This window comes from Ricinus communis, chromosome 5 (assembly GCF_019578655.1).
Source record: "Ricinus communis isolate WT05 ecotype wild-type chromosome 5, ASM1957865v1, whole genome shotgun sequence".
Lineage (NCBI taxonomy): Eukaryota > Viridiplantae > Streptophyta > Magnoliopsida > Malpighiales > Euphorbiaceae > Ricinus > Ricinus communis.
The window spans coordinates 27,734,103-27,747,348 of record NC_063260.1 but is presented as its reverse complement, the minus strand read 5'-3'; the positions used below and the strand labels follow the sequence as shown (position 1 = coordinate 27,747,348).

Sequence of the window (13,246 nt, the reverse complement as noted above, 5' to 3'; positions counted from 1 at the left end):
TCACAATTCTATATTTAAGAATATTTTTCTTTGAACTCTCTTTATTTAGGAACCTTAAAAATATAATTTATGGAATTTTTTGATAACATTATCATTAAATTATATAATTTTTTTTTTAATAAACTGAGGTATAATATTAAGCAAGAAAATATATATTTTCAAACATAAATATATTTCCAAATCATAAGAACGAAAACAAATTGCAGTGATATTTTAACTCTTTGCTGAATTAGAATTATCCATTAAAGATTGGAGGCAATAAAACTTGACAGGGCACTGGGAAATTGCCATTATATATTTATGACTTCTTCCAAAGAAATCTCCAATACTCTTACTTAACCTCTCAAGACGCCCGCAAGCCTTTACAAGTCGCTACTCACCACCACTAGCAATTGGCCAATATAATTTTTTATAAGTAAATCAAATTAAATTCTGTAAAAACACTATATTGTAAAGTGATGTGTCTTTTTTAAGTGCACAAATCGTTTCTATAGTAAGAGTAAGTTCACCACGAGGTCGATCTCTTAAGGAACTATGTGGTCACTTATTATATAAACTAATTTTCAATACAAAATAATAAAAGTAAATCTAAACACTGTAAATTAGTATTTGAAAAGAGAATAATGTTCATAAAGTAAAGTAACTAAATAATAAATAAATATGTAAATGTAAATGCTTATGATCTAAAACTATATGCTAAAAACAGTATTTAATCTAGCAATTTATTTAGTAATTTCTTTGTTTTACTTCAAGCCTAGTCTAATGAATGAGATGGTGATGTGTTTTTTTTCCTAAATCACTCAAGCTAATGATGTAACTTAGATTTCTTATACCAACATATATTAAAATAAAGATGATGTTTCTAATACTTTTAACCTAAAGATTGTCATAACAAATATTACTACTAAATTGATATGATGGTCAACCAATAATAATAGATAAAATTAATAAATATATGAAGGTAAATAAAATGACATAAAATAATAAAGTAAAAGTTCTCTATAGATCAAAGATTTCTTCAAGTAGGAAGAAGATTAGTCATCACTCTCCACTTCTTGAAAAGCTCATTAGATTTTAAAAAGAGTAATGAAAACTAAACTGAAGTGTTTATAGAAAACTGTAGAGAATAATGGTGGGTAGATGTAGAAAGCAGGTAGGAGAAAACTCTCCTCTTTTTTCTTTTCAAATTAGGTTTTTATAGAGATATATATAGAGAAGAGTCCTCCTCTAGATAAGTCTCTCTAGAGATGTATACTTAGTATAAGGGTTCAAACAATAAAAAGGATTGTTGAGAAGATAAAGTTTGTGGAAAGTTGGATATTTGACATCTCTCTTAGGGCTCTTGAGAAGCTTAAAAAAAATAAGAAGGCATCTTATAAATGGTTCATGGAGTGGACTGGAGAGGCTAGATTTGAAGTTACAAGTATAGCAAATGCAACAAATAGGCATATTGTTAGTTTGGACAATAGGTCTTGCACCTGCATGGCATTTGACCTAACTGGGATACTTTGCCCACGTGCCATATGTGCTGTCTATCACATTAAGCAAGACCTAGAGGACTATGTAGCTCATTGGTATAGAAAGGAGACGTATTTGAAGGTTATGAGTTCTCCATGCAAAAAGGGAAGATGCTTTGGAAAGAGAGTGGGTTGCCACCACTTGAGCCACTTGCTGTGAGGAAGATGCCAAGAAGATAAAAAAAGGCTAGAAGAAAAGATAAAGAAGAACCAAAGAAAGTGGGCAAGCTGTCAAGAAAGGGACGTGTGATGACATATGGCTTGTGTAATAGAAAGGGACACAATCGAATTGGCTGTCCAAATAGGCAAACAGCCTCAGAGGTATTCACTTTTTTTTTCTCAAATTTTGATTACAAGAACAATGTTATCTACTAAGCTATTTGCATTGCATTGTGATACATAGGGTCTTTCGTCTATGAAAAATAAGGAAAGAGCAACCAGCAGTTAAAGAGAGCAAGGTTCTCAAATGTTTTAGCAAGTGAAAGGAAGCTTGCTGCAGAAGGACTGAAAAATGCATACGATGCTAGTAAGAAGAAAGATGCTAAAAGTACAAAGAAGGAAGAAGCTGCAAATAAGAAAACTTTCTATACATCAGTTGATAATGTTGCAAATATGAATACAAAAAGGGGGACTAGAGGAACTTCCACTTCTAATTCTTGTGTTGATGATTTTAAAAGCTATGTAAGAGCTAGTCGCGAAAATCTTCAAAAGTAACAACAATTAAGTAGGCAAGCTTTAGAGGAAAGACATAAAGAGTTTAACGGATTTGTAAGTGTTAGAAAGGAAGACAACAATCTCTAAAAATCCAAAAGGCTAAAGTGACTCGTTATGGGTATTATGTCAGCATTGATAAGGGATTTGCTATTTTAAATGTATGATTTTCCATTTTTTGCCATTTGTTATACATGATGCTTGTATACTATACTCATTCTTTATTTTTCTGTTATTTTCTCAGCTTGGTACAATGAATGAAAGGAGTCTGTACCCAGATTCAAGCACACAGCCACCTACAGCCAACCAAGTTCAAATGAAAGAAAATGGAATCAAGCGACAAACACAGTGATGCAATGTTTAATGCCATAAGATTTTTAATTATTTTGGTGATATTTTATAGAGCATGCCACAAGATTTTTAATTGTTTGGTGATAATCTATAAAGCTTTGTGCACTGTGATCTGTCAAGAGATTTATAGACACTTTCAGTTCATTACAATAACAGCTTTCGTGACTATTATTTTGGTGATATTTTGTAGAGCTTTGAAGTTTTGTTTCGTAATGAACCAGATTATTTGCTAATGCATATTACTTTCAGTTGATTAGCACAATTGCTCTGTGTGATTTCATGTTAGGTATTTTGCACAGTTAAGTTTTTCCAAATTGTTAAATCATAAATTATATCAACATCTTGATGCACAGGATCATTGCACATAAAATTTTACAGGCGCACAAAATATTATAGGGTCATTTCATTTATCAGATCATTTGCACACAAAATATTACAGGCGCTTGGCATCAATACTAACATGTCTAAAGCGTTCTACAACCAGTAGCTACTTAAGTAACCATTTTTATACCCTAAACAAGCTTAACTTAACAAACATAAGCAACAACACCAATAGCAGCCAATATCCCAATCTCGTGCTTGTGCAACTGCTTTCTCAAGTCATCTAGCTCTTTCTTATGCTCTTTCACCTCTTTAATCAATAATTGAACCTCTTTTTTCAAAGCAAGTATTTTCTTACCATTTCGTTCTACTTTAGCATTTATCTCATTCATTTTGGCAACCTCCTCTTCAATTGCTATATTCATTGCCCTCACCTCATTAGGATCAAAATGTTGATATCTATTCATCATGCCAACGGAAATAATCACAGTGGCCCTAACAATATGAGGAAATATTAGTAATATTATATAAAAACAGGTAATATAACTTATTTCCAATTTTAAAGTGGCCCTAACAAAATTTATATTGTGGTAAGCACAGTCCCAAAACTTTCGGCCAGGATTCCTCTCAGTCCTGGAAATCACGAGATTCGCACAGTTTCCACATTTGCATATTAAATTTCTCATTTCAAGTGCTCCACAACTCTCAACTTCTTCAAATCTGTTTCCAGATGCAAGCACATTCTCTGTTTCAGTGATTTCATCAGACATTGTGGGAAGAATGGAGAAGAAGAAGTGAGAAATTTAAATGAGCAGACAGAACGGAGATATGATTTTAATGAAATGAAAGGAAATCCTAATTCCATAAATTGGGACTTTATAACACATTTGTTTTCTTATTTCCAATTGTGTTTCATTCTTTTTGTTTATATTTTTTTATTATTAACGCCATTAATGAGGAATATTATTTTTTTTATTTCAACAGTTAGTGGAGGGGTTAGAAAGCACAATCCGTGGAGTTAAAAAATTCAATTGAACCAAAATTTAGTCCAGGAGCCCAACTGCAAAAACATAATAAGTTCAAGGGCCAGTTATGCATTTACCCTCTCTTTTAAATCTTTGATTATCATTAATTTTAGTTGTCAATAATTTTTGTCCAATGATCAATTTTAGTATATGGATTAAATACTGACCAAATATTCAGGTTATTAAATATTGTAACGGCTCCAAAACTTAAGAACACAGAGTTTAATTACTAGACAATTCTGAATTTTTACTTTTTTTTCAGTATAATTAATTTATTTTATTTTATCAATTTTACTCGTGAACCTTTTGATTTACTACAATTATAGAATCAATTAAATAAGAAGAAAAAAGATAAATAATTTCCAGATGTGCCGACATTTATATAAAATAATATTTTTTTTATCAGTATAAAACAAAATTGTATACTCTTGATGTTATTATGACAATTTAACTTCATTAAAATTCGGATTGACAGGTAAAACCGATAAAAATGAAAGAATTTGCTTGATTTGAGAAAAGCTGAAAATTTTAATTTTTTTTTTTTGTACAATGAAGCCTTATATATATATATATATATATATATATATATTTTTTTTTAATGTACTTTTTTTTTAATTTTCAAGAATTGCAGTCGATGTAGTAGAAGAAAAGATTGCATCACTTAACCTGAAACCAAACAGACATGATCCACATAAAATAAAATAAAAAGTGATGAGAATTTGGATAGAATGATCTGTAATATTATCCAAAAGAGAGGAACCAACAAACGTCATGAGTAATCCATGTCAGCTCCAAAATCTGCCATGTAGGCACAACTGCCCTATCAAACTTCAGCTTCAGATTACAAATCCTTCTTCTCCAACCAATCATAACCCATCAACATGAATCCCACGTGGAATGTCCACATCCACCAGCTCAACCATATAGTAGTATTATCTATCTCAATTCTCTCCATCTTCCTCTGTAGACATAATATTCTAGTTCAATACCTGCAAAAACAAAAGGCACAAGTCTTTAGCACCAGTAGCAGCAGAAGCACAAAAGGATATGGCTTCCTTGGCGGCATCTAGGGCGGCTGGCTCCCTTGGAGTGTCTGAAATGCTTGGAAACCCACTGAACTTCAGTGGAGCCACAAGGTCTGCTGCTCCTACATCATCAACCCCTTCAACTTTGAAGACTGTCGCTCTTTTCTCCAAGAAGAAGGCTGCTCCACCTCCCAAAGCCAAGCCTGCTGCCGTTTCTCCAGTCGACGATGAGCTCGCCAAGTGGTATGGTAAGTATTATTCTCATGCATTTTCCTTATGTTTTTCTTTTGCCTGCTGCGGCTAGCATTTTTGAGTCCTGTAACACTTCTTTGATTTGTTGGTTTCAGGTCCTGACAGAAGGATTTTCTTGCCTGAGGGACTCTTGGACCGATCTGAGATCCCAGAGTACTTGACTGGTGAAGTTCCCGGAGAGTAAGACCATTTTGCTCTTTATACTTCTTTTTCCTTAATTTAAAAATTAATTTTAAATGGCATAATTAATATGTACCCAGAAAAACTCAAACAAACTTTAAGTTGTGCATCACTAATTCAATGAAAAGTAAAATTATCTGGAGATCCAAATTCTTTTTGCAACACAATGAGTTCTACTTACATATTTGTTTTTTCTTGCTTAAATGTCTTATATATGTTGAGTTATTATCACTATTATACTATTGCTATATTCATTATCATTATTGTAGTTTAGATTTTCTACTTTCTTGTATAAAATATGGGCAGAGTGTTAGTGATTTTATTATACGTGAAATGCAGTTATGGATATGATCCATTTGGGCTAAGCAAGAAGCCAGAGGACTTTGCCAAATATCAGGCATATGAGCTAATTCATGCAAGATGGGCTATGCTTGGAGCTGCAGGTTTTATCGTTCCTGAAGCATTCAACAAATTCGGTGCCAACTGTGGCCCTGAAGCCGTCTGGTTTAAGGTTTTGTTTCGGAATTTCTTGTCTCTATTAAACTATTATCTTTATTTTGTTTCCAAATTGTTAATAAATATAATGACATGTTGCAGACTGGAGCTTTGCTTCTTGATGGTGGCACGTTGAACTACTTCGGAAACTCAATTCCAATCAATCTTGTTGTTGCTGTCATTGCTGAGGTTGTCCTTCTTGGTGGTGCTGAATACTACAGAATTATCAACGGCTTGGTATTTGCGCTATCACTCTTTCTATTATATTGTTTATGCATTTGCATCCTATGCCCCTTCATATGTTGAATTGTTCGCCATTACCAGCAAATAAAGAGGATTAGGAATGTATACTCACCCAAAAATAAGCCTACTTCATGTATATGTTCTCATCTATATATACATTAACATAATAGATGAGTGATACATAACGTAATAGTTCAACGTGCAATCAATCATCTGAACTGTTTCTATCCAAAATCCTACTAATTTTGTGTATATTATTTGTCCTTCATTGGTATAAGACGAAAGATTCTTACATGTGAATATACATAAGAAGCAACTCTGACATGGTTATGATAATTGTAGGATTTGGAGGACAAGCTTCACCCAGGTGGTCCATTTGACCCTTTGGGATTGGCAAAGGATCCAGACCAGGCAGCAATCTTGAAGGTGAAGGAGATCAAGAATGGCAGACTTGCAATGTTTGCAATGCTGGGTTTCTACTTCCAAGCTTATGTTACAGGAGAAGGACCCGTTGAGAACCTTGCAAAGCACCTCAGCGATCCTTTCGGAAACAACTTGCTTACTGTCCTTGCTGGTTCTGCTGAGAGAGCTCCTACCCTGTGAATGTCAAATTTGATTTTCCACTCTGTACCTTTTCACTCGTCATCTAAATGCACTGTACATCATCTCATTGAGACATTATAAGGGCAATTAACATTAGTCCTTGCCCTCCAAGCCCCAAACTAAACTATGCCCTTCTCCTTTTATAGAGGTTTGCCATTAATTATTCAGCCATGCTTGCAGTATACATTTACTTTCAGTTGCTTCTGTCTGGGCATCTAAAGAATCCCATCCCGTCAATCTCAAAATGTTTTATATGCTTGTGCCATTTCTGGTTCGCGAAATATGTAACAGATATAATTTGAGAAACCCTTCACTTATTACACATCTAACAATCAGATCCAATACTTAAAATTTAATGACAGTTGTAATCTTAATAAGTAAAACTGTCAAACATTTTCAGTAGTAATCTCGAGAAAAGAGAAAGGATGTGAGGAAGCAACAGGAGATGGTATTTTAATAAGTAAAACTTGTTGCTTGACTCTTTAAGGCATCCAAATTGATTTCTTTACAGGACACATGCCTTTTTAGGTTTGCAATGTCAGTTCATTTTGGTAATTTCATCTCTTTAAATCCAAAGAACTCGCATTTAAGTGTTAATAGAATCATAATCATTCTGCATTTTTTAAAAATATTCAAATATAAATTGATTTATTTGCATTCAATATATTTTTTCTATTTCTATAGATATTAATATTTTTAATTTTTAATTTTTCATTGATATAAAAAATAAAAATAAAATGTAAGGATAAACTCTTAAACTTTTAGAGAAATTCTTTTTATAATTTACTTAACAAAATATATAGCTAATACTTTTTCTATATAAACAAATATATTTTGCATGTAATACTAGCTGCATTTCATGTCAATAAAATTAACATAAAAAATATATAACTATTTTCTATTAATTTTTTAAGAAATTAATCGAGATACTTTAAAATTAACAACTTAATTTAGCCAAAAGTTGAAGTTTATCTATGTATTTGCTAATAGTAATATATAATATCACTTTACATTAAAATAAAAAATTTATTAAAATTTTATTTTATAAAATAACTCTTCAAATAAAAAAAATTAAAATATATAAAAAAAATGAATCGATGAATATGCGTACATGGATTGAAAGAACAATGCTGAAAAAGTGACATCAGAAATGAGTTTACTCAATACTATAATTTACAAATAGTCAAAACTTAAAAGGACCTTTTTAATAGAAATATAATCAGAATTGTTTTTGAGTTCAAAAAAAGAATCATAATTTTCTCTTTTTTCTTTTTTTTTGTGCATTTATTTTGAGTTTAAAACTTTCATATGGAATATTAAAATTATATAAAATCTATAAATTTAAATTAATTTTTCTGTTATTTTTTTAAAGAAAGATTCATTATTATTTGAGTTATAATTTAAATGGTAAGAGTCTTTATTTTTTAAAATGAGTGAGCTCATGTGTTCTTTTATATTAGTTATTTTTTAATATTTAAAAAATATAGTATTTTTATTATTTTACTTTGTAATTTTATATTAAAATTTCTTTCCGTTAGAAAATAGTTAGTTATGTTTGATTTTATACTATTTGTCTTCTGAATTTTTGTGTAATATACAAATTGCTTCCAAAAATTTATTTGTTACGCAGTAATTTTCTTAATTTTGAAAGTCAATCTAATTAGATGACTAAATTGATAAAAATGATAATTTAATTCTCAAATTTCTTATCAAGTTATAATTCTACTATAAAAAATTAATAATAATAATAATAATAATAATAATATCAATTTTATTTAACAATTTAAAATTAAATTATGTGATTTTTTTATTATTTTATAAATACTTTTAAGATATTTAAATTTTATTAGAATTTAATTATGTTAAAAATTAGAGTAATTAAAAAAGATTAGTTTATTATTTTTGTACGGACATTAAAATTAAATTTATATAAAAATTAGACAATAGAGTTTTAGTATAGTAAATAAACTATAATGAGCAATTTATATATTACACAAAAGATCAAGAGGCAAATAATATAAAATTAAATATAATGAATAATTGTTTAGTGGTTTTAATATAAAATTTCAAAATAGAATGATGAAAAAGAATGTTTTCAAAATGTCAGTATAATATAGAAAATGTATTGGGTAAATAGTAATTATCTCATCTTTAATTAAGTTTTTTTTTATATTATACTGAGTGAATTTATTTTTATGACGAATGTAAGAAGATGATTATTCTCTTACTGTGTAGTTCATGAGATGTGGTCCATCTATTAAATCAAAGAATTTAATTTATTATTTAACAAATAAAAAAGGGTGAAAATCTATAAATCCTTAAAAAGGTTATTATTTTAAAATTTTGTCATTTTTAGTGAAAATTTTAAAATATATCATTGTAATAAATAATAAACTATTTTATTATAAAATTGTATCTGTCCATTCATGAATTTTAAATTTGATTTAAATAATAAAGCTTTTAAAACCATTAATTTCACTATCTATATACATGCATAAAACAATTGGAATCTTTTGATTCAAACAAAGTCATAAACACTACAACGTGAAAACAAGAAAAAGACTTTCATAACAAACGCAGTTTTTCTTTACTCATGGAATGGAATAATTTATAAAAATATATTAACAGTTTTATCCAATAGGAATCTCGACAGGGCGGTGAAATAAGGAGCCGTTTGGTGACTGACTGCCAATTACTGAAAGAAGAGGGCGCAAAACCCGAACCGCCAGAGCTGAAACCAAAACACTCAAATTTGAAAATATTTTGTGACGGCAAACGTATCGAACCGCCAAACTCGAAATATATATATGATAATAATAATTATAATCTCACTCCTTTTATGATTCCTTTATCCTAATAAAACACCGTAAATTATAACAAAACCGACCTAAGAAAACCCCCTCTCACTCGCTCCTTGTATATATATAATAACACTGACAACACGCGACACCCGCACTGACGACGATGGTAGTAAACGACAGGCCTCTAAAAAGACCAAAAAGAAACCGAGTCACCGCTAATCTCTACGACTTCTTCACTTTCCCTGAAGCGGCCGTCGCCGATGAGGAGAGGCCCTTTCGCGATAACATCAAGCACTTCCTGTCACGCCACGCGCGTGTTACCTACCCTCCCCCGCTTTTCCCCTGCTTGCTCACGTGGCAGATCGTTTTTCGGGTCGGGGATCTTGTTGAAGAGCCAGATCTTTCGCCTGTTGTTGTTTTACTTGATATTGTCGAAGAGGATGTTACTAGAACCACCACCGCCACCAGATCTGCTTATTGTAACCAGTGCCGAGTCATTGGTGAGTCGACTCAGCCTGAGTTAACAATGTCTCTTGCTCTTTTTCTTTCTTTCTTTTCTCTCTCTCTCTCTCTCTCTCTCTCTCTCTCTCTCTCTCTTTTTTTTTTTCTTAAAAAATATTTTTAAGTAAATATGGAAGTAGATTATTGAGCTTAAATAAAATTTGGGTTTTTGTTAATAAGGTTGGAGTGAGCATCCAGTATGCACAAAACGGTACCATTTTATGATTAGAGCTACAAGCAGCAGCAGTAGTAGCAAGTGTACGAAATGCAATAATTTGTTGGATTTATCAGATTCAAGGTGAGACAGAGTTGAATCTCTACTAATATAAAACGATTGCGTAATAGGTTATTACATCACTAGTTGAATATTGATATAGAAGTAAGTGGGTATACACTGCAGTGGATATAAAAAAAGAAAAAAGTAAAAAATGTATTCCAACTTGGCTGCTGGATGATTGTCATATTTATAGATGAGTCTTTGAGTATGCAAGTATTTTCTAAGCATTGTTTGCTTATGGGTAAGGGTTTTAAGTATTTTGTTCGTGTTTAACATGTGTTCTCCTCCTTTTTTTGTGATGGTATTGGTTTAGGTGCAAGTGGTGTCATTCTGCGCCTAGTAGTGATGATATTGATGAATGGATATGTTCACAATTCGAAGATAACTCCCATCTATTGCACGGTGTGGTTCACTCCAATGGATTTGGTCATCTTCTTAGAGTCAATGGAAGAGAAGGTGGTTCTGATATTCTTACTGGATATCATATCATGGACTTTTGGGATAGGCTTTGTGCAACGCTTCGTGTCAGGTTTGCCCTCCACTCTTGATTTGCATGTTATTTTGACATTTTATAATTTCTTTGACAAACTCAGTTAAAACTGTTTGCATGGCTTTATATGTCATGTAATTTAAGCTGTTTGCAATTATTTATGACCTTTCTGCATTTCCATCTAAATAAACTTGTCTTATGTGCTCAAAATTTGTTTGCTAGCTAGGAGTTTCCAGTTTGGTGGATGGTGTGTTTAAAGGGATCTCAAACTCTTAGGGAGACTTTGCCTGAGTTCTTTTTGCATCGTAGATAATATGTTGATTTACAAATAATAAACCGTGTTTGCTGTTAATGTTTCTGCTTGCTATTGGAGTATCTTCATAAATAGAGATAATTGGTGAATCTGTGGCTAGGACATAAGGATACTTCTAGAGATGGAAAAACAAATAATTTAAAGTCTTATGCCCTATCTAATCCTTTTTTTTGGGATGGCAAGTGTCTAAGTTCAAATGTGGATTGATTTTATATATTGTGCAGGAAGGTATCGGTGATGGATGTATCAAGAAAATACGGGATAGAGTATCGCTTGCTTTGTGCAATCACCAAAGGCCATTCATGGTATGGTGACTGGGGTTATGAATTTGGACGTGGAAGCTATGCACTCACATCAGATTCTTATAATGAAGCAGTGAAAACTATCTCAAATGTGCCTCTGGCCCCGATTTTATTTCAGAGGCGAAGGCCTCGAACACATTTGCAAGCTGTTATTGCTTTTTACCAGTCCTTGTCAGACTTGGAAGTTTTAACTTTAAAAGACCTTTGTTCATTTATGTTGAGGTTGATCCATCAGACCAATGAGTCTTTATTGCCTAAAGCAACGCTAAAGAAGATAAGATCTAGCACTTCAAATGTGTTGTGCGCATGGACAAGGAATGATGTGGAATGTGTTCAACAAGCTATGATAAGGGTGCTGGTGGCAGCATCTGGTGAGAACAATTGGGTGTCTAGGCATGCTCTTAAAGGTGTCATGTGCAAGAGAGCATCACCGGAGCTTCTTGATTATTGCCTTAAATACCTGGGAGGGAAATTGGCAGCTAATAGCATGGTGGTTCAAGCCAGATGCAATCCTAATACATGCGATGCTGAATACAGGTTAGTTGAGACTTGCCCCCTACTTGTTTGGTAATCTTCTATACAAGATTGTATGAAAATTAAACATACTCGTTTTCTCTTTGCCTACAGGCTTGCACCACTTAGTTTCATGCATTGTGGAGATAGATTGGATAAAGTATATCCGTCAAAAGAGGATATCAAGTGCGACCTGAAGTTTTTACTTGATTCCTTGCTCGATCGTGAAACTACAGTGAACTATGGACCCCATGTGACGAGAGAAAGTGTGATTGATGCTGCAACAAAGCTTCTTGACTGCAAACAATTTGTGAAGGACTACAGACCTAAGAAAATGGTTGTAAATAATCCAGTTTCCATTAATATTATGTGTCATGTAGAACTTTCAGAGCAACCTAAAGATGACCCAGCCATACCACCAGAACTAATTATACTACCATTAAATGCTACTGTAGCTGATCTGAAGCGCGAAGCCTCTAAAGCTTTTCAAGAAGTATATGCGATGTTTAGGAGGTTTGAAGCTCAAGAACTGCCGGAGTATGGGTGTTTAGAGGATTCAGTTACTCTAAAGTTTCTTGTCGGAACAAGTGGGTCAGTTAAAATCAAAGGGACGTGCCCATCAAAACAAACACTAAGCCATTTTAGAATGGAAAGGGGAATGGAGAGATGGACAGTAGATTGTCCTTGTGGGGCCAAGGATGATGATGGTGAGAAGATGTTGGCTTGCGATACCTGTGGGGTGTGGCAGCACACAAGGTGCGCTGGGATTGATAACTCGGACACAATCCCGTCAATGTTTGTGTGTTTGAGATGCATGAATGCACGCCGCAGGGAATGTAAAAGGAAGGAGGAGGTACCTTGTCAATCTATAACAACATCATCCACTTGCAGAGGCGAGGCAGTGCCAACTGGAAGTGTTGTGGGAGTAACATTTAGTGTTCCATAGGCTCTGTATATATATCTTTTTGTAAATACTAATAGTGAAGCTTTTGTTTTTGTACCTTTTGTGGGGTGCTTACTGGGGCTGTATTTTTGTATTTCTGGCCCCCCTTAGAAAAATATAATTTGCATCTGAGCATATGGTAAGCACCCTCATCGTCGGTCTTCTGGTGCAATATTTTAGTGCTTTTGATATTATGTGGTTGTTTTTTCTTTTTTTTGATCCCATCCTTTTTCTTGTTAAAATCACCTTGCTAACTTGTTAATCTAAAAAATTTATAATTTTTGTTTCGTCCTTTAACTTTGATGAATCGAACCCATTCAAAATTAAAGTTAAGTTTGTTTTATTGGGTTTAGCACAATTTATTAAAAGATAAATGAGAAAAG

General features: G+C 32.6%; 2 protein-coding genes and 1 long non-coding RNA gene across 3 annotated transcripts; all 3 read left to right on the top strand.

Moving 5' to 3' along the window:
* Nucleotides 1-988: 988 nt before the first annotated feature.
* LOC125370226 lies at nt 989-2,412 on the top strand. Its single transcript, XR_007216198.1, has 2 exons — nt 989-1,838; nt 1,921-2,412. It is a non-coding gene; the product is annotated as an uncharacterized LOC125370226 (long non-coding RNA).
* Nucleotides 2,413-4,868: 2,456 nt separating this feature from the next.
* LOC8283006 (chlorophyll a-b binding protein CP26, chloroplastic) lies at nt 4,869-6,890 on the top strand. The gene is made up of 5 exons (XM_002519904.4): nt 4,869-5,198; nt 5,298-5,382; nt 5,722-5,893; nt 5,980-6,114; nt 6,463-6,890. Exons 1-5 carry the CDS (start codon nt 4,973-4,975, stop codon nt 6,721-6,723), a joined length of 879 nt encoding a protein of 292 aa, XP_002519950.1. The 5' UTR covers nt 4,869-4,972; the 3' UTR covers nt 6,724-6,890.
* A 2,685-nt stretch (nt 6,891-9,575) lies between these two features.
* LOC8283007 (PHD finger protein At1g33420) lies at nt 9,576-13,057 on the top strand. Its single transcript, XM_002519905.4, has 5 exons — nt 9,576-10,024; nt 10,206-10,323; nt 10,616-10,831; nt 11,330-11,944; nt 12,035-13,057. Exons 1-5 carry the CDS (start codon nt 9,688-9,690, stop codon nt 12,864-12,866), a joined length of 2,118 nt encoding a protein of 705 aa, XP_002519951.1. The 5' UTR covers nt 9,576-9,687; the 3' UTR covers nt 12,867-13,057.
* The last annotated feature ends 189 nt before the right edge of the window (nt 13,058-13,246 follow it).

Coding starts and splice junctions, on each gene's coding strand:
- LOC8283006 (XM_002519904.4), top strand. CDS start 4,973: ATGGCTTCCTTGGCGGCATCTAGGGCGGCTGGCTCCCTTGGAGTGTCT. Junction 5,199..5,297: donor TGAGCTCGCCAAGTGGTATG/GTAAGTATTATT, acceptor TGTTGGTTTCAG/GTCCTGACAGAAGGATTTTC. Junction 6,115..6,462: donor ACAGAATTATCAACGGCTTG/GTATTTGCGCTA, acceptor TGATAATTGTAG/GATTTGGAGGACAAGCTTCA.
- LOC8283007 (XM_002519905.4), top strand. CDS start 9,688: ATGGTAGTAAACGACAGGCCTCTAAAAAGACCAAAAAGAAACCGAGTC. Junction 10,025..10,205: donor TAACCAGTGCCGAGTCATTG/GTGAGTCGACTC, acceptor TTTGTTAATAAG/GTTGGAGTGAGCATCCAGTA. Junction 10,324..10,615: donor TTGGATTTATCAGATTCAAG/GTGAGACAGAGT, acceptor GTATTGGTTTAG/GTGCAAGTGGTGTCATTCTG.